This window comes from Drosophila grimshawi, unplaced genomic scaffold (assembly GCF_018153295.1).
Source record: "Drosophila grimshawi isolate 15287-2541.00 unplaced genomic scaffold, ASM1815329v1 contig_184, whole genome shotgun sequence".
Taxonomy (NCBI): domain Eukaryota; kingdom Metazoa; phylum Arthropoda; class Insecta; order Diptera; family Drosophilidae; genus Drosophila; species Drosophila grimshawi.
Window position 1 is genome coordinate 14855 of NW_025062956.1, and position 27412 is coordinate 42266.

A 27412-nucleotide genomic window follows, 5' to 3' on the forward strand; every position below is an offset into this window, starting at 1 on the left:
CTTTTGCTAAAATATTCATATTTAAATGTTCTCGTTCTACATTAGAAATGCGTTATGCGTTATTTAAATTTAATTGAAGGCATAAATTTATGCGTCGCATGTGTGTTGAGTGTGTTTGGAAATGCAGCTAAAAGTTGTATTTGCGCTTGTGTTATAAATAAAAGTATTCTTACAAAAAGCAATGCCATGAGATAAGGCAAACATAATAAATATACAAAACTATTTCCTTATTCTCTTCTCCGTTGTATTTCAAATATGTAAGAATTTATAATTTATTATAAATGAAATTTGTATACTCATTTTATTCTGGCTTGCATTTCAAGTAAATACTATATTTTAGTATTTTTATCAATTGATTAAATAATACGCAAAAAAAAAAACACTCCGTTTATTAGGGAAACTTAAACTTTTCAATATTGTTTTCTACGAACGGAAATCATTTAAAAAGTCAAGCCAAAAACTGCTGGTAAACAAGCCAAAATTGACTCAGCGCCCGAACACCAATTGAGAGAGAGAGAGCGCCAGATAAAATGAGAGACAGCCCGAGAGAGAGAGAGAGCGCGCTTGCATTTACCTGCTTGCCTATTGCTGAATTTAGCTGCCAGCCATTGCTATCGCTTATGGGTGTGTGTGTGTTGGTATTGGTGAGCGAGCGTGCGAATGAGCGGCGCTCATTTAATTTGTCGCTCTGCCGCTGAGTGTCTCATTCTGTTTAACGCCTTCGAATCGTTCGGATGTCTCGCTGCGTAACGCTCTCCGGTCCGGTTGTCTCAATATCTGAAGCTCGTTCGTAGTACGCAAGTTAATACAATACCCAATATCTGGATAGATATACAACAATTTATGGACTAAAGTCAAAGTGCAGTGCTCCAACAACGATCTAGTCCTACTCCAGCAAGTGCAAAATCCCCCATTAGATATAAACAGTCTCTCGCAAAATGCGGCAACGCACATAAAACATAAAAAACCAAAACGTGTCTCAAGCTAAAGAAAAGTGTGTTTTAAGGAAACGCGCAGGCGAAATAATAACAAATAACACACACACACACACACGCACACACAAGCAGCAATAAGCTGGACAGAATGGCCACAAATACGGAGCTGTTGCCGTTCCATCATCAGACAACGATATCGCTGCAAACGGCTGCCGCATTAAACAACTATCATGGGGGCGGTGGCGGTGGCGGTGGCAGCAATGGAGCAGGCATTGGTGGTGGAGGTGGTGCAACAGTAGCAGCAGCAGCTGCAGCAGCCGCATGCTCCTCAGCGGCTGCCACATGGAGTATGGATGAACTGTATCAACAGACTGAGCTGCCCGGCCTGACACGCAACAGTGCCCACCACCTGCTGCGCTTCACCCCCTATGCGCTGCATCATCGGCCGCAGTTGCAAACGTTGCCGCCCGCACTTTACTTGCAGCATGCGGCAGCAGCAGCAGCGGCCGCAGCAGCAGCAGCAGCCGCCGCAGCCGCAGCACATGCCCAGCATCATCATCATCATCACCATCATCATCAACATAGGGCGGCGACGCCGGCAAGTCCGCCACCCATCGAAGGCACCCACATCAGTAATCTGTTCCCCGAGCTGCTCGAGCAGATCTTTGAGCATCTGCCCGTCCGGGATTTGGGTCGAGCGGCGCAGGTGTGCAGCGCGTGGCGAGATGCCGCCTATGCGAAGAGCGTGTGGAAGGGTGTCGAGGCTAAGTTGCATCTGAAGCGCTCCAGCCCCAGTCTCTTCAATTGCCTCGTCCGGCGTGGAATTAAGAAGGTGCAGATTCTCTCGTTGCGTCGCTCCCTCAAGGATCTGGTGTTGGGTGTGCCGGCGCTGACATCCCTCAATCTCAGCGGTTGCTTCAATGTGGCCGACATGAATCTGGGCCATGCCTTCAGCGTGGATCTGCCCAATCTGAAGACGCTCGACTTGTCGCTGTGCAAACAGATCACGGACACAAGTCTGGGCCGGATTGCCCAGCATCTGAAGAATCTGGAGACGCTGGAGCTGGGCGGCTGCTGTAACATAACGAATACGGGTCTGCTGCTGATCGCGTGGGGCCTGAAGAAGCTGCGCCATTTGAATTTGCGCAGCTGCTGGCACATCAGTGATCAGGGCATTGGCCATTTGGCCGGATTCAGTCGGGAGACGGCAGAGGGCAATCTGCAGCTGGAGTTCCTCGGACTGCAGGACTGCCAACGGCTGAGTGACGAGGCACTGGGCCACATAGCACAAGGTTTAACCTCCCTCAAGTCCATCAATTTGAGCTTCTGCGTTTCGGTGACGGACAGCGGCCTGAAGCATCTGGCCCGGATGCCCAAGCTGGAACAGCTGAATCTACGCTCCTGCGACAACATCTCCGACATTGGCATGGCCTATCTAACGGAGGGGGGCAGTGGCATCAATTGCTTGGACGTGAGCTTCTGCGACAAGATCAGTGATCAGGCCTTGACGCATATTGCCCAAGGTCTGTTTCGACTGCGCTCGCTGAGCCTGAATCAATGCCACATCACGGATCAGGGCATGCTGAAAATAGCCAAATCGCTGCACGAACTCGAGAATCTCAATATTGGCCAGTGCAGCCGGATAACGGATAAGGGGCTACAAACGCTTGCCGAGGATCTGTCCAATTTGAAGACGATCGATTTGTATGGCTGCACGCAGCTGAGCTCGAAGGGCATCGATATTATTATGAAGCTGCCCAAGCTGCAGAAGCTCAATTTGGGACTGTGGCTTGTCAGATGATGCGTTCACCATGACTGCAATGCCTGCGCCGCTGCCGAGGCGGCCGAGAAGTCGACGGCGCCGTCAACGTCAGCGTCAACGTCAGCGCAGGCGACCGCTTAAAATGCGTCTCCCTCTCTCCTGTCTGTGTGCGTGCGTGTGTGTGAGTGACTTTTGTCTTCTACTTTTGACTTTGTCTTCCTCGTCTCCTTCTTACCTGCCTTTGCGTGCCGTGTTGCATGTCTGATGCGAAGGCAAGGCACGTAATTACACACACCAGCAAACTCACACACACACACACACTTGCACACGCACACACACACACGCCTGCACACGCAGAGCTGGGCAGACAACTAAGAAACAAAAAAAGAGAGAAAGAAGGAAAAAAAACAAAACAAGATACACTGAAAAACTCATAGCTTTCGTTTGCCATACCACACGCTGTACTAAATTTTTTCGTACGAAACAAGTAGAAACAGAAAACAGCAACAACACCAGCAAAAGCAGCAGCAGCAGCAGCAGTCGCGGCAGAGACAGAGCGCAGCAGTGAGAGAGAGAGAGAGAAGAAGGCAGAAAACAACAAACGCCAACAACAAAAAGCAAACAATGAACAAAACACACACACACACAGCGACTGCGACGACGAAGCTCGCTCTGGTCTGCTGTGTTGTTGTTATTACTGCTGCTGTCGCCGCAGGTTCCTAAGGGGCTGGCAGCGGCGCACTTGTGGGCCTGCATTGACGGGGGGATTTAGGCGGGAAGGGGGGCGTCAGCTTACACGCACGCAACGGCGGCGGCGACAAAAAAAAAAACAAAACAAAAAAAAAACGAGAAAAAATAAAACACGGCTGCAGCTATGGCCGATGGCAGCAACAAAGTGCATGGCGATGGAGACGCGCGATAATCATAGCCAGAGAGACGGAGAGGGAGAGCGAGAGCGGGCAGACACACACACATCCGAATGCATAAATATGCGTACGCGTTTGTATGTGTGTGTGTGTGTATATAATGCAGGCCGCAGTTAAACAGATGCAAATAAATTTAAATAGTTTATTTTAATTCACGCTTCGGCAACAACAGCAAAAAATACAACAAAAAAAGAGAAGCAGAAACAACAAAAGCCAGCGTCCTCCAACGCCACAGCAACAACGACAGCAATGGCGGCAGCTGCGACGCCAACAGCGACGTGAGCAGCGCTTTAAGCTTGCCCGCGACAGCAACAACAACAACTACATCGAACGACGACTATAAAAAGTTTGCTCTTTGTTGGCGCTCTCCGTCTCTGCCTCTGCCTCCGTCTCCGTCTCTGCCTTTTGTTAGAAATGTATTTTTTTGTGTTTTTTTTTTAGTTTGTATTTGGCCCAACGAGATTCTTTGTGTTGAATGTATTTTTTCTGTTTGTTTGCGTTTGTTTCGAATTTGTTTAGTGCAGCGTCGTTAGTTATGCCGTTTAATTTAGTTGATGATTAAATTTAAAACATGTTAATAGTAGACACTTAACGCAAATTAATAAATTTACATTTAGGTTTAGTTCTTAACTTGGTCAAACAACAATTAGTCAAATAACAAACGCAACTACAACAAAATAACAACTTTGTTTATTAGCAAAAAAAAAAAACAACAAAAACCAACACATACACACACACACACACAAATGAAACGTTAATACAAATTCTGTAAATTTTTTATTGTTTAATTTATAAGTAAGCAAAATAAAAATAAAATAAAAAACAAGGAAACGAAAACATACAAAAAAAAAAACAACTATAACGATTGAAAAGAATATGTGAATTAATTCTTTTTTCTATTGTGATATAAAATATATTGTAAAAAAAAAACAAAAAATTAAAACGCTAAAAAATACAAGAATTACGTAATTTTATTTTTAACTAAGCAAAGACAAATGATAAAAACAAATGATAAACTATGAGCTATGTTAAATTGTAGCAACTATTTTAAGTCTAGTTTTGAGCTCTGTTTATTTTTAGCTAAAGTCAACCGATCTGTCAGTTTTGTTAAAAACCTATGTACGAATATGTATAGAATGTTTGTATGATTTCAGTCTAAACGCAATATTTATAAATGCCTTATTTGAAGACCGAGACCGACTAAAGTTTAAACTATATATGTAATTATGTTGAACTCTCTAAACGTTTATTTGAGTGTATACAATTTGTAGCATTAAGTTTATATCATTTGATTATTGCTATTTCTGTTGTAGTTTCAGGCAAATACACACACACACACACACACACACACAATTCGAAAACATGAAGAAACTGAAATAAAATTCAATATGTAAAAATTAAAAATACAAAAAAAAATACTTGTGAAACTTCTTGAAGAACGGCGAGGAAGGAATATTAATAGAGAGAGAAGGGGGCTTCAGCAATGAGACGGGCTGCAATGGAATGTGTGAGCGAGGTAGGATGAGGGTGGGAGTGCGGGTTGCAAGGTGAGTTTCAAGTGTCGTAAGTGTCGTACGCAGCAGCAGTCTGCGAATCTTTCCCCCTACCTCCCACTCCCTCCGTTGCTGCTGATGTCGCTTGTCGCATTTAACAAATGCGTTCGAGTATTTCCTGTAAATTTATTTTATGCAAGCATTGTGCGTGTAATGAACAAAAGGATGCAACACTAATGCAATTGCCATGTGCAGCAGGCATCGATGCACATTTAAATACACACACACACACAGAGAGACAGTGGTGCACATAAGGATATGCCTATGTAGCTGTGCAGCAAATGTAAATGGTAAATGCGGTTATGCAACGCATACACTCACACACACTCACACACACACACACACACACGCGCGTCAACTGCAATTTATATGTATTGCAATTATTTATATTGCCCTGCATTATGTATCAGCAGCGACGCAGCAGCCTATACACACATACACATATGTATACATTATATACAGTTATCTACATATTGAACTCCACACACACACACACACACACACGCATATAACGGTTTTACTTGCTTGCTAACTGCTTAAATTTGCATTAAATGTGCGTATGCGTGCCTTTGTGTGTGTGTGTGCGTGTGTGTGTGCGTGTGTGGGCTCCACATCATTATATGTATGTATGTGTATGTACTTATGTATATATATATATATATACAAACATATATACAGAAACCACCCAATTGGAAATTTTGCCTTAATGCTGCGCAATCAATTGCAGGCCGGGCCTACGTTCGAATACTAAGCTTTAAGCAGCTTCCCAGCAGCAGTAACAAAAGTCACGCTTTAAACGTTGACTTAAGTTGGGTTAGTAAAGCCCAAGCAGCGAATATGCCTAGCTAATAAAATAAATCTAGTGGTAGTTTAAACTAACCTGGGATTTATGTAATTTTTACTCATCATGTAAGCTGCTTTTAAAATATGCTTAAACTTTGAGTAACCACCAAAGTTCAAAATATTTAAAAGCACTCACCCAATTTGATAGCAGCTTTATATGCTATGAGAAAACGATAGTGTCTATATTTAAGTACAATTGAGACTTAGTTTTATTTATTATTTTTGTTCTCATTTTCATTTAGTCAGTTGCATTTTTTGGAGTAGTGTTTGTTTTAGTTTATTACAGAATTGATTTGTTATACACTATTCGTAAAATCAAAATCAATTTGAGATTTAATATATATATATATAGATATATCGAACCAATAAATAATTTAAGCAAATAAAAATAAAGTGCAAAGAAATTACTACAAAATGAGAGGACGGATGTGGCGCTGTAAATCTCTCCCTGAAGACGAATCCCGTCGAGATGCAAAATATATCGGAGTATATAAAAATTAAAAATAAACACTTGACCTGGAAAAATGAGTGAAAATTATAAATAAATAAACAGAGAGAGGTCAGCGAACAATCAAAATGTAAATGTAAATATAATATACAATTTTTGAAATATATCAATATGCACAGATATGAACTTCTTTCACTTCACAAGATAGGTTTCCAAAATAATTAGCCAGAAACCATGGAAACCCTTTTGACACAACAAATCTATGGCCTATAGTCTTAACCCCCTTAAAGTAGAGCGTTGAAGTCTGGGGCTGTTTACGATTAGTGGCTCTAGACTCAGCTGCAAATTCAAGACACAAGCAGCGGCTCAGTTAAAGATACGAAAAACAGAAAGAAAACAACGCCAAACTCGACTCAGAGCTATACGGAAAGCCCATGTGCTCTCTGAGAGTTGGCTCTAGTTGTTGTTGTTGTTGTTGTTGACTGTCTTGTTGTTGCTATTATGACCTGGCTCTGGCTAGAGCTCTGTGTGGTCTTTGAGCGACAACGTTGGCAATGTGGCTGCGCAGCGGTAGTGTGCCTGGCAAAATGTTGTTTAACCAACATTTGCATTCTATGAATTTTGAGTTAACTGAAACTCGCTCAAAAGAAGTTGCCGCGTCACGAGCTGGCCATGGCACAAGCACAAGCACAAGCACAAGCATAAGCACAATCACAAATACAAATACAAACACACACAGACATACAGACATTGGTAAAAGCTGCTTTGCCTTATCTTATCACAGCGTATCAAAGTGTGTAAACAGAGACCCCCAAACAATCGAGAGCAAAGCGCACTCTCTCTTTAAGCCTTATCGGTCACAAAATGCATTTGCATTTGCTGTTGCCGTTGCTGTTGCTGTTGCACTTATTGTTGTACCTCATTAGCATGGCAATGGCAACGAGGGCAGGACCAGGTGCCCATTTGCCTGGTGCCTGGTTCCTGCAGCCTTTGTCCATTTATCAGCATTTTCCACACATTCGCATGAGACGAATTCCCTAAAATCGATTCGCTGCTTACACTTTGCGTTTGCTTTTGCTGCTTTTGCGACTGGCGCATAATGTCACACAGGGAGTTGAAACTGAGACGCAGACTGGCATCCAAATGTGTTCGTTGCCAGCTTACACACACACACACACACACAGGCAGAAGGACACACACACAGACACACACACACACATATCTATAGCAAACAACCCTTCGCACGTACGCTGGTTCGGTCTAGCGCTTTGAATTTGAACCCCCGTTTTCAAAAGGACCAACTTCAAATGCCGAAAATAAATGCCTCTGTCCCTTGTGCCCCGTTCCCGTTTCCATTCCCTTTCCCAGTCCCAGTCCCATTCACGTTCACGTTCACGTTCCCAGTCTCCCCCCAGCCGCTGCTCCTGTTAATGTCGCCGGCGCAGAGAAATGCATTCAACATATAAAAAAAGCAAAAACGAAGGAAATTTTAATCCAAAGCGGTCCCTTATATGCCTTTACAGAACGTAAAAGTGTGTGTGACTGTGTGTGTGTGTGTGTGTGTGTGTGTGTGTGTTAGTGGATACACATTTTGTAAATGCTGCCCAAGGTGACCAGAATTTAATAAAGCACCACCGCGGCAAGGTTATCACAGCGGAGCTGAAGCAGCCGCAACAGCAGCAGCAGGAGTAGGCATCCTCATCAAAGGGCAGCCGTCTTACCTGCCCCTGCGACCGGATATTCCACACACACATGCACTCAGACACTCATACACTCACGCATTGCAAAACTTTCCCCATGCCATGTGCACGGAATGGAGTGCAACGCCTGGCAAAGGATCAGCGACAGAAGTGTCAAGATTTCTTGGCTGCAATATTGAAACAGGTGTCCAAATTGCTCTGAGATTACAAATAGTTTCCGCTGCCAGGACGTCCAAAAAAAAGAGAGCTAAAATGTGTGTAAGTGTGCGTGTGTGTGGAGTGTCTTGCTGAAATACCTATATCTAGGTAGTACTAGATACTATACCTATGTATATAATATACCACTTAGCGAAACTCAATTGCAATAAAGTTGAGCACAAGTTGAATTAATAATTGATCATTTGTTGAATGATGAATGGATTATGCCGAGCAAATAATTTCTGGAATAAAGTCAAGATTATTTATTGTCTTAAATGTCTTGAAGAAAGGTAAATAGACATGTACATTTTTAATTAGATCTTATAGGGTTTTCTATAATTAAAAGGAAAAGAAATTCAAAATTAAAATCATTGCTTTAATATTTTAAATGGAAATCAAATCAAATTTAAATATTTGAATATTGAAAATGTTATTGATTTTCAAGCAAAGTCATTCTAAAATCCACCCCAAACGTTATCTAAAAACTATTGCAAATTATAAGAAAAAACATATTAACAGAATGCCTTAGTTACTATATACATATATGTATATATATTTAGTGAAATATGTCAATTTTCCATTTAAGTATGTAATAAATTCCGTGGATGGTATGTTTTCTGTTGCATTTCCATTATTTATGAGGAAATTCATTGGAAGCCGTTCGTTGAGCGATTCAAAGCGATTCAAAGCATCAAAGCTGGGGAAATCAGATAGTGAGCGGGGATTTCCTGGTAATAGTAAAGTAAAAGGTATGATTCTAGGTGATTAGCGATTTTTGTTGATTGAGCAATTAAATTCGATGCAGGAATGCAACTAAATGGTTTCGTAAACTATGAGTTTGTTTTTTGTTTATTCAAAGATACGCTCAGAGCTCAGGGTCAGGAAAGTATCTAACACAGAAGCTCAGGAAATGCGAGGGTTCTACGTGAAGTAAATAAGCGAAAAACGAACAGCAAGAATAACAATGTGTCTGAGAACAATGCGAAACAAGCGTTGAGATACAACTACAGCTACAGATACAGCTACAGATACAGATACAGATACAGATACAGATACTTATTTTTAATTTCGATGAATCACCGTTGCTTAAATTCAGCGACAACAACTCGCAACGCCGATGACTGCATGCCTCGTTGGAGACCGTAGACCGTAGACCGGAGACCGGAGACGGCCCCTCGTACTACTCTGTAGCAGACGACGAATGCGAGCGCAAAGCGGACTGAAAGAATGCACAAAGGGCAGACGACGATCAGCAAAAGCAGAGGAGCGAGAAGAGGCAGCAACAACAACAACAACAACAACAGAAACAGAAATAGCAAAAACAATAACAGCGACATGCGTTGAAATGTTGGTGGAATATGGGAACTTGCTTTGTGCATACACACACACACACACACACAGATAGACAGACACACATATACATACATTATGTTGGTATGTGTGCGTGCACACATTCCGAAAGCGCTGCCTTAGATAAGGGTTTATCGCCAGGTATATACAAAATACGTGTGTGCTTTAAAGCTTGTCACATGACAGCTTCCTTCTTGGGCTTCGGATTCTACACGTTTTCTTTCTTGCTTTTGTTTTTGTTTTTGTTTTTTTGTTTCGTTTGCGTTTGCGTTTGGTTCAGCCCTTGGCGGGGGGTGAACTGCAAGACGGGGGGTGAACTGTAACACGGGGGGTCGCGACTTCTGTCAACGTTGCTGCAGTTGCTGCAGTTGCTGCTTTAATCGCTGCTGTGTGCTACTTGGCTAGAACTACAATATTTGTGTAATTTTTATAGCCCAGCAAAATGAGAGATATCTGATGATAAAAAGTATAAAGTACGTGTCCATATTACCATCAGAGAGAAGTAAAGATATATTATTTTGTTGGTTGATTTTAATTTATACCAATACTCATCACATATTTTTTCAAGCAGTAATAGTTGAAAGACTTTCCAAAGAGTTAGGGATTTGTCCTTCACTGAAAGTACTAAGCTCTCCGGTTGTCATATGTAAGTTTTTGGTCTGGCAGGACTTCTGGCTGGGACATCCTTTGTGCGTAGCGGAAGTGCTTATTGTCGCCATTTGATGTGACAACAACTTCCGTTCGCTCACTTGCTAACGCTATCTCTTTTCCTCTCCCTCTCCCTCCCCCAATCTCTCTCTCTCTCTCTCTCTCTCTTTCGCTCTCTCTCTTTCGCTCTCTCTGGCAGCAGCTGTGTTGGCCCTTGGACATTAGCTTAGCAGTTGACAGCTTGGCTTGAAAGTGCTTATCGATTATTTTTGGTCATTGCATGCTTGAGTGTTGCACAGTTGTCGCACATCAAAGGCTTCATTCAAAAATGTTCTGTCGTCATTTGCCTCTCCCTCACCCTCGGCAAATTGTTTGCCAGCAAGAAAACAAAAGCTGGGAAAGACCTTTGCATATGCATGTCAAGACTTGCGTCTTGCAGTTGTTGCTGTTGTTGCTGTTGTTGCTGTTGTTGCTGTTGTTGTTGCTGCTGCGGCTGCGGCTGTGGCTGCAGTTGCAGTTGCTTATTGTTGTTGCCACGGCCTGTTGCTTGTTATTTGGCTTCGCTCTCGGCTGTCGTTCGTCTGGTTTTGTGTGTCAGCGTCAGCGTCAGCCACCTGCCTGCGATCATGGCTAACGTGGCCTTAGGATCTCTTATTCGCCAGACTTGTTTTCGTTTTTGTTTTTTCACATTTTTTATATTTGGTTACCAGCAACTGCGGCAGCAAAGTGCAAATGCAACTGCAACTGCAGCAGCGGCAACCTAATTGCAAATGCTGAATTGGATACTGCCACGCCCGAAATGCATATTCAAATTATGCGCAATAATAAATGCGAAAAATGCATAAATAAATAAATAAATAAAATTCTCTCAACCGCAAAAGCATGGCCAACACTTCCGTTTGCCACACAAAATGGCGTCGCAACATTAATGATAAGCATTCTGGGGGAATACCAACAACTAACAATAATCAGCTAAATCAGCCGACATCGAAATTACACTTGCTGTCCAAATAGTTATTTATTGGGCATTCAGTTCTAAAACCTCAGATTAATCTAGATAATTTAATAGTTTTTATAAATTAGAACGATATCTTTTTCACTATTAATAACAATTCCTATTGGTTAAACTTAGATATTCGAAATTATAGCTTGTTTTAATCACTAAAATAAATTTAAGCTTATGGCTTCATTTGTTCAACTATTTTTGTTTGTGCTTAAAAAAATTTTAAAAGTTAACAGGACGTAAGAAAATATTAAAAAGGTTTCAAATATTTTCAGAGCACTTTTGAAGTTTTTATCTTTCTTTATTGTTTGGTGACCTCCGTATATAATTGAAATATATTATTCACTAGATATACTCCGATATTCTCCGATATGTTTCGATATGTGTTCTATCTTTTATTTAAAAGTTTTTTGTTTACATATATAAATATGTGTATTTAATTAAAACAAAGCATGAGTATATAACAGCACTCTATATAATAGATTAAATGGTTTCTATATTTTACATAGAAGCTGTGTGTTATTTGTGTTACGTTGTTTTCAGCTAACATTCTTAAATAAATTTGTACCTCATCAACATCAAGAACATGCTGTAAACTATTTTGAACTATTTTCAATTATGCGAATATTTTTTAGCACTCATAATTTTTCTAAAATGTATAAGCTATCATTTTTTCACAATAACAAGTCGCGACAGCAATTTGTTGCACATCTCGTTGAATTAATTCAATTTTTTAAATACAAAAAAAAAAAATGAAACTGATAACACATATATATTTATATAAATATATATATATACTTTTGTATACAAAAATAGTCTGCTTATCAAAAAAACGATTGCAAAGAGTATTTAAACAAAATGTGTGCAATAAAATCAACAAAAAAATAAACACAAAAATAATGTGCGTGCTTCAAAAATGCAGAGTCATGTTATATATATATATATATATATATATATATATGTATATATATATATATATGTATATAAATGGGAAATATATTATTATATATGCTTAATGCTGTCTGCACAGAATGTGAGGCGGGTCAGTGGTTAAGGGACGTGTAGGCGTGGACAGGAAGCTTGATAAGTTGGCTGCACAAAGGAAATGCATGAAATGTGCAACATGAAGAGCAGTGTGAGTTGCGAGGGGATGTGGAGGCTGCGAGGTTAAAGGGAAACGTTTCTGCTTTGGTTATGCATGCAAATGCAACTCTTTATCTCTGTATGCATGTGTGTGTCTGCGTGTGTGTGTGTGTGTCTGTGTGCATTATTTGAGTATAAATTGCGTACGCAATACAGCGCATAGATAATTGCGGACTTTTCATTATCGCAGCAGCTTCAAGCGCTGCAAAGTAGGCAATGTTTTTTATATGGGATAAGAGCACAACAAATGACAACTGCAGTCATGTGTGAATGTGTGTGTGTGTGTGTGTGTGTGCAACTGTTGGTTGTTATTTTTGTGTTGGATTTTTTTTATTTTGTTTAAATGACTCATTTGAAATTTAAATTGTTGCTGCAGCCCCAATGCGAAATTGGCTGCCCCGTCAAAAAGTCCGTTGAATTTCAAATGTGGCGGCTGCTTATTCAGCGCTTAGATAAATTCAGCGCACACTTATACAAGAACTGGCTCTCTCGCACACACACACACACCCTGGCACACAGTGTACACAGAGAGCGAGAGTGGGAGACAGAGAGAGATAGAGAGAGAGAGTGAGAGAGCGAGGGCGAGAGAGCAGAGAGCAGAGAGCCGCTGCCCCGCCACACCGCTGGCAATGCCATAGACTACCCACCACTGGCAAGCGACGACGACGTCGACGGCAACGACGACGCACGGGTTGGGGGCATAGCCATGCTGTGCCATCAAGTATCCGATTGCTTAGCACTCAGCGCTGCCAACACAAAAACCAAATACTTGCTGGGCCGATGCGTGCCAGCAAGTAGCGAGTTAAATACAACGCTACGCTATGCGGCCATCAACTGGGAACATTTTGGTGGCGTACGCGCCATAAAGTAACTGATTCTTTTATCTTATTTTTAGCTGGCCGATTTCTGCACACTTGCTGGCGCGCCGCCCCATCAAGTATGGAGAAATGTCAAACGTTGTGCGCTGTGCAGAGAAATACACTGCTTGATGGCTCCCTCAAATGGGCGCTGCCAGCCCCGCAACGCTGCCCGCCAAGCAGCCCGAGCTCCAGCTCGCCGTCGTCGTCGTTGCCATTGCTTTAGCTGTAGCTGTAGCTTTAGTTGGAGCTGGCTGGCTGGCTGGCTGGCTGGCTGGCTGACTGGCTGCCTGGTCGCCTTGCCTTTGCCTTGCCTGGGTTGCCAGGGCTGCTGCGTCATGGCAACTGAAAACTGCTTAGAAAGACTCGAGCCGACATTCCCCACTGCGTATAGCAATTTCTGTTGTGGTTTTTTCAGCAAATAAACTCAGCTAACATATCCATATACAAAATATGTACACTAAACAGATAAACATATATAATTATAGATGTTCTATTTAACTATATCTTTAAATTTGAGCGAGCCTTTTACAATGTTCATAATCGCATTCTTCAATATATTCACTTTGTTTGCCAGAAACTTTAGATACGCTATTACATTTTATATTTAATAATATTCAGTGATACTTGGCAATACTTTAAGTCATTTGTGCATTCAACACATATGTGTAGATGTATATGACTCTTTAACTAGGGATATTACATGTATTCTTCACTTAAGTTTAGATAAAGTATTCCATATTTTGATTATACAATTAAGTTATGCTTACCAATACGTTAATACATACCAACGACTACAGAGTAAATATCGTCAGCTATTTTAATATATTTCTACCTATTTAAATCATCATTCCAACGTGTTGCCAATGTCAGTTTCAGATATATTTTAGTCTTTTCAGCTATTTCTCGCAGTGCATGCATACTTCCTATCAGCTTGTCAGCTGTACAAACTCAAATATCATTTAAGTTATGTTTCCTGATAAGTTGGAGTTCTTTTTTCAGCTAAATTCATTGCTACTTGAAATTGTGTCATACTTCGAAAGAGACTCGCTAAAAATAGTTAATTTTATATATGAGATTTTTAACTAAAATTTATTAAACACTCCAATGCCGAGCAGTCAAAAATATTTACATTTTCTTAGCTTCATTTAGTCAGTTACTAAGAAAATCCAACGCTTTTATTTGTGAAGTTCAAATTTCCTGTTGGTACAGCTGTTTTGGAGGTTTCACTCGTGGCTTGTGTGCTGAAATGAATGTCTTTGAATTGGTGTTGTGCAGCCCTGGTCTTTGGTCATGTTGTCGCATGGCAAGTATTTTTCTTTCTTGGACTTGGACATACAGCGTTCGTCCGTGAATTTTCCCCGTGCATACAGGGCCCTCCCGAACCGAGTTCAACCAGAAGAATTCTACAAAGTCGCCTCTTTGCATCGGATCTGTTTGAATAGCTTCACAGACTTCAAGGCCTCAGTGCGTTTGGCTTGAAGCAAACACAAATTTTCACAATGCTCATGGCCCTGTATTGTAAAATATACTGTGAGCATAAGTGCGATTGTGTGTGTGCAACTTTGTGTCGCTGTCTGTCGCTGTATGTGTGTGTGTGTGTGTGAGTATGAGTGAGTTAGTGTGCGAGAGTTTAAGCTTAAAGCTATTGTACACTTGGTGTCGTGTCGGCCCGTGCCTCTGCCACCCGCTCGCCTCCTCTGTGTGCGTCCTCGCTCATGTCCATGTCCTTACAGGCTGGCAGCCAGGCTATAACTGTTGTAGCAAGTCAGCAGAGCCATCTGCGGCACGTCGAATATTTCATACCCTTCCTTCTGTTGTTCATCTGCTCTTAGCTAAGTAAATTAACCAATTTAAAAAAAGTTTGTTTCTTTGCTTGTGCCAAATGTAAAGAGCTTTATTGTAAGTGGATCTAGTAAGTTTTGCTAAGATATCTTTAACAAATGAACATTTTTTGTCCGACAAGAACTTCATAAAATAGATATATTCATGATCAGCATCGCTAGCCGAGCCAATATAGCCATATCCACCAGTATCTCTGTCCTCCCTTTATTATACATATTTTCTGAACACCCTCAGCCTTAAAGCTATCTTTTTGAATTTTGGCATATAGACAAACATGCCACTCTTTCAGATATATTATAGACATGAACAGAAGCATATTAATAAAGTTTGGCGCTTTACGAAACATAATAATAATTCTAGCTACGAACCAAAATTTTGATGTCAGCAGTTGGTTTGGCGTTCCAGATATGATATATATTTCCTACTTGAAAGTTCTCATTTTAAATAATGTATACCTTAAAGTTTATAAGACAGACTTGGAGCTGCGTAGCAGGTTATTGCTTTCAAAATAGTTACTTGCATCTCATTGGTAAAATATTTGCGATTAATGAAATTACATATATGTGATAAAAACTTTAATGTGTTCTTCAACATAAAATACGAATGCCCCCAGCAAGTGTATAAAAATGACGTTGCTTTTGCTGCCAGCTGCCTCTGCCTCTGCCTCTGCCTCTATCTCTGCTCTTGCCCCTGCCCCTGCCTCCACCAGCGCCTCCGCCAGCGCCTTCATCTTTGCTTTTGCGAACGCATTTTGTTTTGTTTAGAGCGCAAGTTCTCTCCGGGTAAGAGTGTGTGTGTGGGCGTCGAAGAAGAGGGATCCAGGACAGGCAGCATGCCTCATGCGGCATGTTTCTTGGTACCTGTCGGCTTCAACGTCGTCGTCATCGTCGTCGTCGTCGTCGTCGTCGTCGTCGGCATGTGTGCCTTCAGCTTGGCAATTTTTGAATGCAGCTCTTTAAAGTTGGCAGCTTTGCAGCTTGCTTTAAGGTTCTGACATTAGCTGACGCCTGGACTGGGAGAAGGACAGCACGCCGGAAGCCCGCATCGCAACCCCTGAGAAGCACACACAGACACACACACACAACACACAAACACTGACGGTGTGGCGCACGCACCTTAACACATTTTTCCACTTCTTTTTCATTTTTCAGGCCAAATGAAAAATTGCACACGCGGGAATTTGATTTTAACATGAGAAATAAATACAATGACGTTGACTGCGACTGCGATGCCAGCAGCAAACATGAGCTGAAGATGTGTGGGGGGAGTGGCGGGGTGGCGTTAGGTGTATGTGTGTGTGTATGAGTTGGGTAGAAGGCGACATTGCTTTACTTGGCCGAGAGTCTGTCGCTTGCAACACTGATGCAGACAGCACGCTTATAGTTCGATTGCTCGGTCGATGATGATGATAGCGCTTTCAGTCAGCACGGTGCGATGCTTTCAGACCCCTCTGGATAATGATTTATGGGCCGTGAGTTGCGTTCAATGATTGCAATTGTTGGCCATTTGTTGCAGCTACGCGCAACGCGTCATCACGATAAACGTAGACCATCTCAAATTCTCAACCCTTTTACTTTTTGTTGCAGAGGCGCCAACCCCTGCCGGCTGTCAAGACAACAACGGGTGTAGCAGCAGCAGCAGCGGCAGCCAAAGTCGCATTCCTTGCCTAATGCCGGAATTTCAATTTAAAGCCTTAAACACTAAACTTGATTACACGCGACTCACTGAGCAGCAACTGCCAAGAGATAGAGACAATGTTTAGAGGCGGCATACACTCGGTGAGGGTAGCTTTGTGTCCTGTGTCTCTTTCCATTGTTTTTTTAAGGGGTCGGAGAAAGGGGGAGGGGTTGGGGCTGGGCTGCCTTTCTCGCATGAACAGCAAAAGTTACTTTTAGTCTGTAACTGGGATCAAAGTGGCATAAGTTCAGCAGCGCTCATCTTCAATTTATTTAATGCCAAAAACTTTTAATGTAATTAAAACGGATAATGCCTAAAACGCGCTAAACTTTAAAACACGGATGCGAGCGCGAGCTTAAAGTGCGAGAGAGCTTTAAGATGTGGGGCGTGAACACTAGCAGCAGCAGCACCAGCAGCAGCAGCAGCAGCAGCAGCTCCAAGTGCGCTCAACTCACACTTCTATCTCACTATCGCACACACACACCCACACATATACACCCACACACCCACACACACACGCACCAAAGAGAGTTGGATACAGTTACATACATACACGTGCCATAAAGCGCTCAAGTTACTTGCTGGGATTACATATGCCCCCCTCCCAAAGTTATAGCCCCTCCCCCAGGACTTTCGCTAAAAACTTTTGGTTCGCACAAAAAAGAGAAATATAATAGAAATATACAGTGGATACTCTGAGTTTAGCATACAATTCTGTGACCTTTAATATCCATCAGCGTAAAATTAAGTAGCCTCTGGCAAACTGATACATAAGGGTTATAGAGCTCTACTGAAATCCACTTGAGTCTTCTCATTTATTTCAATATTCATTTTAGTTTTCTTAGCTTTTTTATTAGATTATAATAAGTTATCATTTTTCTAAATGGCTATATAATTTTAATGAAACACATTATTGATTTTATTTAAATTTATTGAGAGTATTTGGGAATAATAAATTGAATTAGTTTTTTAATTGAAAAATTATAAATAAGAACTTTGAGGTATCTAGATACAGAAAATTATAAGACCCGAAACTATAATAAAAATATTTTTGCAAACATCTTCGATATTCTTTATTTCAAAGCAGTCAAGAAAAACATATTTTGAAAAACTCCAAAATTTAATATGTAAACTGAAAAAAATTAGAATGAATTCAAAGAGTTCCACTGTATATAAAACAGTAGTCCGCCATTTGGGCATGTTGTCCAGTTTGACGATCGCGCTGGGCTTTGTAGCTGTCTTCCACCCGCTCTCCGTCCTCCCGATGGCCATTGTGGACGAGGAAGCCAATGCGGCGTATGCGTCATGTAAAACTTTACATCAAGCAGCAGGCAGCCAAAGGAGTCTCTAACATTTTCCAAATGCTGCACATTTTTGTTGCTGACTACGACACAAATATTGAACGGGGAGAGAGAAAGAGAGAGAGAGAGAGAGGGCAAGTGTAACAAAAGGCAGCGACAAGGGTAGAAGGGGAGGCGGTGGGGGTGCTGGCAGTCAGTTAGGGTGGAGCAGGATGTGCGAACGGTCGAACAGACGAGGCGGAAGCACGGACAAACAAACGGATAAGAAAGCAAAGGAGCACGCAAGCTGGGCAGGCAGTCGGGCAGCGAAGGACGCACAAATGAGCGAACGAAACGTAACGAAAGGAGCGAGGAACGAGGAAAGCAGCGAGAGTCAAACACAAAACGAATACGAAAACGAATACGAATACGAATACGAATGCGAATAGAACGTACAACGTACATGAAGAAGATAAGCGCACAGAGCGTCGCTGATAACGCAAGTTCTGCTAGCCGGCACCAGGACTTGCCGAAGCAGGCAATTTCCAACCGCCCCACCCCCCCACCATCTAACGACCCACCCTGCCACCGCCTGGAGGCAGTCAGGAATAGACAGACATACAGACAGACGAGCGGACAGACGGACAGAGAGACACAGGCGCGCCATGGAGGACTTGTGAATTTTAACATTTTAGAGAAAAGCGAACGAAATTTTCGAATGTCAGCTTCGAGTGAAACGAATTGTTGGGGCAGCAGCAGAAGCAGCAGCAGTTGGGTGTAGCAAGTGGGGTTAAGGGGTGCGGGGCGTGGCATTGTATAAGTAGTAGCATTGCAGGGCAAAAGGCAGGCAGGCAGAGGCAGAGACAGAGAGAGCAGCAGCAGCAGCAGCAGCAACAACGCTGGAACGAAACAATTTGTAATTTATTTGCGAAGCGTGCGAAAGTTGAGGCAGCTGCCAAAGGCGTAGCCAGAGATGGCGCTGGCGATGGCGCAACTGTAGAGCAGCAACAGCAGCTATGCCACACGCGTAAGCAGCAGCAGTAGCAGCAGATACAGATGATGCCAACGCACACACTCAAACACAAACACACACATACACACACACACATACACCCATACACACACAACGCGCACATAGGAAAGCACACATTTTGTTAGCGCCGTGTGGGGTTTAGGTGGGTGAGGGGGTGTTGGATATGGGGTTTGTACATTTTTTTTGTTTTGGGTGCAATTGGGGGTTGACTGTGAGTCGCTTTAAAGACGTACACATTTGTTAAGTGTAGTTTTTGAAATTTATTTAAAACTTTATGCTTAACACAATTTGAAATATTGAGTTGTGTTTTTGTTATTTTATTATTTTAATTGTTTTGTGCTTTTTAATTAGTTTGCTATCCTTGATTTAATTTATGTATATATTGTTTGCTAAGTATATAAACTATGAACTTTAAATACTTATTTCGAAAATTTGTAAGCTTTTGTTGTGGTTAGTTTTTATTTGTTTTTAATGGAAGTTTTTTTTATTATTTTATTATTGACTATGTTACTCAGTCCGGCAGTTTTGAATGAGCTTTAATTATTTTTGTGCAAAGCTCTTGTCAATTTACAGACTTGAACAACTGCTGCAGAGCTCGGTGTGCCTATGTGTGTGGGTGTGTATGTGTGTGTGAGAAGGAAGCCTTTAAAAAATGACGTATAACATGCATATCTAAGCCATTTATCCCGTACTAAAAAAGTATATCAAAATTCATTGATTCATCTATTTATGTTCTATATGTGATTTTTTTTATATGTATATGCAAAGCATAAAAGCCTTGCTAAGTACAAAATTGTTGTAATAATTGATATCTTTTATATTGTTTTTGGGCCTGTTAGTTTGTTGTTGTTTGTTGCTATTGCTTGGGTTAACACAAACGAACTGAATGTGTGGGCTATCGTTATAGTATGGTCTTTAGGTATTTGCTTAATCAGTCTTTGTATACAAAAATAATTAAATTAGCAAATTTACTATGTTACTATGTACTCAATCATTATTCACATGCTAATTACGGCTTTTTATTTCGTTGTTCATGCAGCATTTACTAGTCAAAAAAAAAAAATATAATAATCCAAAAGCCATTCTAAAAAAAAGGTTATGTTTACTAAATTAATAATACGTAACAAGTATAAGTGAAAGACAAACCATTTAATGGAGACGCTTGAACTTGGTTATTGGATCTGCTGCAACCTACATAGATCAACAGTGACGGTATACAGAGAAATTGAGAATCATATTTATCATACATATGGATGAATGTGTTTACAAATAGTGCCATCGCTTTGTTTGCCCATTTAATGGGCGTGATGTGAACATTGAACATTTCGCTTGCTTTGCTTAATTAAATTAAATTATATTTTCATTTGACACTTATAAACAATAGATTTGTAGAACAAAAATGTATATATATGTATAATATAAACAAATGTATATATATGTTTATATCAATAAATTAGGAATCAAATATTACAATACGAGACAGTTTTGTTTTTATATGTTTGTTTGTTTTTTGAAATTATATATATGTACAAGGTTCTCGAATTCACATTCAATTACAATGTTTCCCCCTTGTGAGATTGGAGCTAAGCCACAGCGTCTTTTAAATGCAGTCATCGGCCACTAAAAAGCCAGGTTACAAGTGGAAGTACTTATGCATGGGTAAATCATCAACATTAATCTGATGCTGCTGTGGCTGCTGACTACTTCCAGTTGATGGAACGTGAAACATCGCTTAATACTTGCTAACTTAAGAACAGGCTATAGATTTACAATTGTACTTAGGCCTAATATTAAAATTTACAATTTTTAGTTGTACACTTAGACGACATTGGATTTATGTTTGTGTGTGTGAGCGTGTGTGTGTAGGTAGACAAGGAATTTTGGCCCAGCAGCCGACAGAGAATATATATACATGTATATATGTATATAGATAAAAAAAAATATAATAATAAAATAATTTGGAACACAAATTTGCGCGCTTATAAATTAGACCTAACTCCGGCTATCGTTGCTCTCGCTGAAGCTCTGTTCACTCGACTCACGCCGGCTGCTCACCGGCTTGGCCTTGTATTCTGTGATGAAAACAGTGACGGAGTTCACGGTCACCTCGCGCGTCTGCGCCGTCGAGCGATCCACGTTCTTTAGACGTGCCGGATAACGTTTGTGCCGCTGCCGGTCGTGTCCGCCGCCGTGCCGTGAACTGGATGCTGGCTTTCCGTTGGGCATGTTGCCACCACTGGCACCGGGCAATGTGGCCGCCTGCTGAGCGACTAGCGCCGAGTTCAGGCGCGGTTTGCGCGTCGATGTGCCTAACATCCGCAGCAGCAGCAAAAAAAAAAAGAAAGAAACACCAATAATGAGTAAATGTGCAAAATGCCACAGCAAATAACGAGAGATGGCAACACTATGCCAACAACACACACACTCACATATATATATATATATGTATAACATGAGCAATTGAGTAATGAACAAATTACTCAGAGCGACCCATTTGTGGTCGTCCTTCAGCGCAATTCGAATGAGACGACGACGACGACCGCGTTAACGTTGACGGCGTTGACGCTGCGTCGCAGTCGGCGTCGCCGTCATCGAAATCGAGGTCACTCACCTTTTCTCACGTCACACATGCGACACTTAAACGCCTCCGCCGAGTTCCTGTACGTGCAGACGCTGCAGTCCCAGAAATTCTCCTCGATTACTTTCGCTTGGCGCTTTTGTCGTCGCACGGGCGATGATTTCTTGTCCATAATAATATCGCTGACCCAAGTGCGAGATGTCAAATGCAGCTGGCTTAATTTTTGCAATTGTTGTTGTTGGTGTCACTGCTGCTGCTGCTTCTGTTGCTACTGTTGTTGTGGCTAGTCGCAAACACTCACTGCAGCGTCCTGGCTAACAAAATGTGCACACTTTTACTTGTATCACTCCATTAATGTAGAATTGGCAATTGATAACTGCTTTTTCTTGTGAAAAACTCGTCTTCTGGCCAAATAGAAAATTGTTGCGGAGTTGCCGTATGTGATGCGAGAATAAACACAAAATGTTGCTGAACGACTGCACGCATATCGATGTATCGGCCCCGAACGCTCTCCAGATATATCGATAGCATAAGTATCGCCAAACCGTTTAGATATTTGGTTTATATATTTAAATGTGAAATTTGCACACATTATCAAGTAAAAATCGTGTAGTTAATTTACGAATAAATATCCAAGGTATAAAACATAATCACTTAAATTTATTTTATGTAACTTGCAGCTTATTGCTAAATTCAGCTTTACTATTCTAAAAAATTTTAATTTAGCTTTACTGCTCCATCATATTCTCAAAGTCTTTCAGCTCCAGCTCGCGTTCGATGACTTGTGTATAGAGATTATCTAGGGTCTCCTGCATGCGCTGCTTTAGCGTGGCATTCTGTATGGATGCGATTTCGGTGGACTTTTGCGATTGCTGCGCCTTGAGTTCGCTAATTTGGCGTGTTAGTTGATTGACCTTGTCGTGAATCTGCTGCTGTGTATATTGTGGCTGTGGCTCATCTATAAACTCCATATGATCGAAGTCCTCGCGTTTCGTCATCAACTGATTGTCATAGAAACCGCTGGGAGCCGCCAGATTGGAACTGGAGCCAGCTGCACTCAACTTGGGGCTGCTGTTTTCGCGTCCAAACATAGATTTGCTGAATTCGTTGGGCTCTGTTTTAATGTCCAAAGCATTGGCCGCGCTACTGGCGCCAAAGAAATCGGACATGCGAGAGTCGTCGGCGGAGAGCCGAGAAGATTCCTCCATTGCACGTGAATCATTGCCGGGCATTGTGGGCTCATCCTCGTCATCCGTGGTAGACACCCCCTCGCCGAAAATGTCATGGGCTGCCACGCCCATATTGGGTGCACGAAGTGTCTCGAAATTGCTGGTCTCATCATCATCCGACTCGACGTTAATGTCACGTTGCGAGGCGCTCTCATTGATGGTTTTATCACTGGCATGCATCGTGTCATCCTGCAAGTCCTCATCAGCCAAATTGTAGGGTTTAATATCGGACTGATCGAGTTCATCGCCGGGTTTGTCCTCCTCATTGATGATCTCGTAGTCGACGCGCACAGCCTCGTTGTCGCTCCGCAACAGATGCTTCACTTCCTTCTCAATTTCGGGAGTCTCCACGTTCTTTTTTTTCAGAGTCTTGCGAAAGCGTCGTTTGCGAACATTTTTACACGGCGGCGTTATGCCATGTGGAAACAGATACTTTTTGTCCACTTTGTTGGGATCCTTCTTCTTGTTCTTATTCGGCGATTCTTTCTCGGTGTCGTCCTCCGGCTCCTCCTTGCACACCATCAGCTGGCAAATGTCGGCCGATTTGTAGAAGCTTTTGTTGTCAATCGTTTTGTAGCTCTCCAAAACTGTGGGCAAATCAAAGATTTTCGTGTAGAGCAGTTGCTCATCGAAACGCACTTCACCATAACGCAAATCCTGATCCAATTGTATGGTCAACCGATCCTTTATGTTGCCTGCCTGTATTGCCTCGTGAACCGCTGTGGCAAGGTGCTAAAAAAAAAAGAAACAAAAACAATTGAGAAGCTGGTGCTCACCACGGGAGGTACCGTGCCTACCTTGGGGAAGCGCATTATGAACTGGTTCTCCAGCTCAACGCCATCATCCCTGGGCTTATGCTCGGCCTGTTTTTTTTTCTCAAACATTTTATTACTTGCTACAAAAATATTTCAACATATTATAAGCACTAGCTGTGAAAAATCTGGTTATCTATTACAACACTGTTGCATTTTCGATAAGCAACACAGAACATTTGATAGGCAAAATAGTGCTGCAAAATGACAATATATGCAAGACATCTGGCAACCTTCAATGTTCAATCGCAAAAAGCGCGCACAGACAATTAAACATAGTAGAGAAAAAGCTATACTTTGATTATAAGTGCGGATCATCACACTTGAGTTGAGTTGGAGTTTTGGCAAAAAGCAAACAATCAAAGATGACCCGCAGCGCCCACACAGTATGACAAAACTGGACGCAAAGGCCGCAAAAATGAAAATATAAAAAAAAGAAACAACCAAACGCAACTTGTTTTTTTGTACACACACACACATTTATATATCTGCAGATCTTATAAAATATATCTAAAAGGAAAAATTAAACAAACAGCTGATGCTACAGTAACAATTAAACTGAGATAGCCGTTGCTTAAGCAAATACGTACATATATCCACGTGAGCTTATCATATCTTAGTTTATCGCGTTCTCGAGTACAATCCGCGTCATTTAACACCCTGCGGATTGTAGACGCCCAGGAAGCTGTTGCACTTGCGGCAGTAGTGATTGCCCGTGCGGCAGCTACGCATGCAGTAAGGCACAAAACAAGCGCAGACACACCACCTATAAAAAAATTAGTGAAAAATATAAATAATATAACATATTTCATTTTCGCAATGAAATTTTAATGCATTTAAGGTTGACGCCCTAATATGACGCGCCCTAAATATATAAAAATATGTGTTTTTATATGGCGGACTAGCTCTAAAAATGGTTATGCTAGTTTTAAAAAAGTATTAAGTTAATGACCTTTTGCCTAAGAGAATATCATCAGTTCCTTAACAATAATTATATGTTCAAAGATAAAGGACTTGATTTAGGAAAGTTTAGAAGCTAACTCAACAATTATGATCCTAATCTACATTGGTCTACTGAATTAAATAGCTCAAATGGTTATGGATGCTCGGAAGTGAAGTTCTCGAAATTACATGTGCTACATGTGATCTGTCTGCAAGGCATTTGAACCAAAGGAAAGACTTCTCCACCATCCTGCAACACTCACCCCACCAGGCAGATGAGTGCAGCAGCCATATGAGTACGTGCATTTGGTGTGTACGTCATGCGTGTCGTCTTCTGGGCACCGCAGACTGGGCACAGCACACGGCAGGGATTCGGGCCCAGATTTGTGGGAGCTAAAGTTTAAAAATATTAAACAATTTTAACGAATCTCTTGTGTAAGTGTTGTGTACAAATCCGCATTTACCGGTTTGCACAAATGTGGGCTCTAAAGGTTGTTGCTGCTGCTGCTGTTGCTGTTGTTGAGGTTGTTGTGCTGATTGTGGCTGCGGCTGTGGCTGTGCAATAACAATCGTCGCTGGAGCGGCGGGAGTGTTTACTGCAATTGCCACATCGTACGATGGCGGCGCCTCAATGGTCGCCGTCTGTTCGCTGCTTGGCGTTGGCGTCGGCGTCGCCAGCGGTGCGCTGGGCATGTTGAAATCCACTTGTGGATAGAGCATGGCTCGCTTTTGATCCATGTCTAAGTACGAAGTTCAGCTTCAGCTTTGGCTAACTACCAAAATGAATCAGTACAAAATCACAGCCCGTAAAGCTTTCCGTTTGCTTGTTTGCTAATTGACAAGCTACGTCAGCGACGTCGTCGTTTTCAGTCACCACTCGCTTGAAGCTCTCGTCCCGTTGACTTTGCCGTTTCACTTTCAAGACGCGACTGAAATCGCGTTGAGCGCTAAGCTAATGAGCCGCCAGAGATCGGTTGAGAGCGAGCTTAAAAGCTAAAATGAGAAAAAACAAAACCACACAAAAACGAAAACAAAACTTTTGCCATTCGTTCGCAGCAATTGCAAAAGTGGAAAAGACGAAAATTTCAGATATTAACTAACAATGTATTTGAGCAATTTATCTAAGGTACACAAACGTCTGTTCTTCATGTATTTAACATATATATATGTGTATTTTCATCTGTATTTATCTCACGTAAGACTGTGTATTTGTGACTCGTATTTTCAGCCAAAACCTGCTGCAGATAAACATTATTTTTTTTTTTGGAGTTCCACATCCGGCAGAGTGACTTTATTTGCGCAAATAGGTGCCCAGGTACCTATCACACATGCCACAATAGTGATTCGTGTTCATGCAGCTGGAAATGCAGTAGGGCAGGCACACACAGCAGTAAAGTCTGTAAAATAGAAAGCGTTAAATCAGTCATGAGTTTGATTAAGCCGTTTCCTCTTGAAAATTAGTACGTTTTGCTTTCTAGAGTTTATTCAAGCTCGAGTAATGTGCTAAATTTATATATTTTTTTGATTCTATCAATATAAAATAATTGCTCTAAATTTAGTAAATAAAAAGAATTAAAATATATAAAATCGTTAAAATCTCGATTGTAAATATTACCTAATTTTTATTTTTAGATAATTCAATTTATTTCAAGTAATAAAAACTCAAAAATATTATGCTTAACAAGCAAAAGATTTTTATAAATTCAGTTAAAATGAATGCATTTTTTATGGCATAAACAAATTGAATAGCTTTGGCTTCCCTTGCCTATGATTAAGAAATATACAATATTCATACACTCAAAAATCGACATTTCGAATCGAATAAGCGCAGCAAAAACAAAGCAATTTGTGTATTTGTGCAATCAAAATGTAATGAATTCATGAATTGGTAAGGTTTAGAATACACATGGCTATTTGTTAGAATTTGTAAACTGGAGATATCATGAATTATATGGCATAAACAAAAGTGTTAGATAATAACATTATCTGTGTCGATTACTCACTGAAACAGGCACAGCAGCAGCGCAATGAGGTGCGTTCGGGAATTTGGTCTGTAGGAGACTCGAGTGCGCGTAAAGTTGTGGCAGTATGGACACTGGACGTCCTGGGGTTCAGGTCCGTAGGGCGAGGACGGGACAACGATCACCGTGTGCTGTGTTGCTGTGGTTGCTCCAGGTCCCGTTGTCTGTGCGGGCGTGGTCGTTGCCTGATCGTAGCTGGGTGGTGCTGGTGGCATCAGCAAGTGCTGTTGCTCCGTCTCATGCACTTCCTCACTCACATCGTCCTTGGGCAACACTGTCATCGTTTTGGGTTGAGCACTATCCATATTTCTCACTGGTGACGAATTTTCTGTTGGCTGTCAATAAGTGTTAGCCACTAACAAAAAAAACTAGCGACGCACCCATTTGGCTCTTATCAATGAAAGCCATTCGCGCAGCTTTGTGGTAGGTTTCTGTTGCTTCTGCTGCTATTGCTGTTGCTGCTTCTTCTTCCGTCATTTATGTTGAAAGCTTCTCGACGATTGTGCGCTATATTTGTTTACCATATGCGTAATATAGCTACAGTGATCGCTCGATATTTAGAACGTACCAAAGCAACTTTAGCTACAGGGTTTATAAAAATTCTTTTGTTCTTTTCTCTAAAAAAATCA

At 41.5% G+C, this 27412-nt stretch overlaps 5 protein-coding genes across 5 annotated transcripts; 1 reads left to right on the forward strand and 4 right to left on the reverse strand.

Annotated features, from left to right (window-relative positions):
- Positions 1–711: 711 nt before the first annotated feature.
- Positions 712–4336, forward strand: LOC6559277 (F-box/LRR-repeat protein 14). Its single transcript, XM_001987737.3, has one exon. The coding sequence runs from the start codon at positions 1084–1086 to the stop codon at positions 2734–2736; it is 1653 nt and encodes a 550-aa protein (XP_001987773.1). The 5' UTR covers positions 712–1083; the 3' UTR covers positions 2737–4336.
- Positions 4337–20329: 15993 nt separating this feature from the next.
- On the reverse strand, positions 20330–22227 carry LOC6559278 (RING1 and YY1-binding protein A). The gene is made up of 2 exons (XM_001987738.2): positions 21813–22227; positions 20330–21510 (listed from the first exon to the last, which is right to left on the reverse strand). Exons 1-2 carry the CDS (start codon positions 21949–21951, stop codon positions 21194–21196), a joined length of 456 nt encoding a protein of 151 aa, XP_001987774.1. The 5' UTR covers positions 21952–22227; the 3' UTR covers positions 20330–21193.
- A 192-nt stretch (positions 22228–22419) lies between these two features.
- Positions 22420–23964, reverse strand: LOC6559279 (transcription initiation factor TFIID subunit 7). Its single transcript, XM_001987739.2, has 2 exons — positions 23806–23964; positions 22420–23740 (listed from the first exon to the last, which is right to left on the reverse strand). The coding sequence occupies exons 1-2, from the start codon at positions 23890–23892 to the stop codon at positions 22508–22510; spliced, it is 1320 nt and encodes a 439-aa protein (XP_001987775.1). The 5' UTR covers positions 23893–23964; the 3' UTR covers positions 22420–22507.
- A 313-nt stretch (positions 23965–24277) lies between these two features.
- Positions 24278–25692, reverse strand: LOC6559751 (lipopolysaccharide-induced tumor necrosis factor-alpha factor homolog). Its single transcript, XM_001987740.2, has 3 exons — positions 25227–25692; positions 25026–25155; positions 24278–24586 (listed from the first exon to the last, which is right to left on the reverse strand). The coding sequence occupies exons 1-3, from the start codon at positions 25498–25500 to the stop codon at positions 24469–24471; spliced, it is 522 nt and encodes a 173-aa protein (XP_001987776.1). The 5' UTR covers positions 25501–25692; the 3' UTR covers positions 24278–24468.
- A 243-nt stretch (positions 25693–25935) lies between these two features.
- Positions 25936–27144, reverse strand: LOC6559752 (lipopolysaccharide-induced tumor necrosis factor-alpha factor homolog). The gene is made up of 2 exons (XM_001987741.3): positions 26766–27144; positions 25936–26159 (listed from the first exon to the last, which is right to left on the reverse strand). The coding sequence occupies exons 1-2, from the start codon at positions 27086–27088 to the stop codon at positions 26054–26056; spliced, it is 429 nt and encodes a 142-aa protein (XP_001987777.1). The 5' UTR covers positions 27089–27144; the 3' UTR covers positions 25936–26053.
- Between the last annotated feature and the right edge of the window lie 268 nt (positions 27145–27412).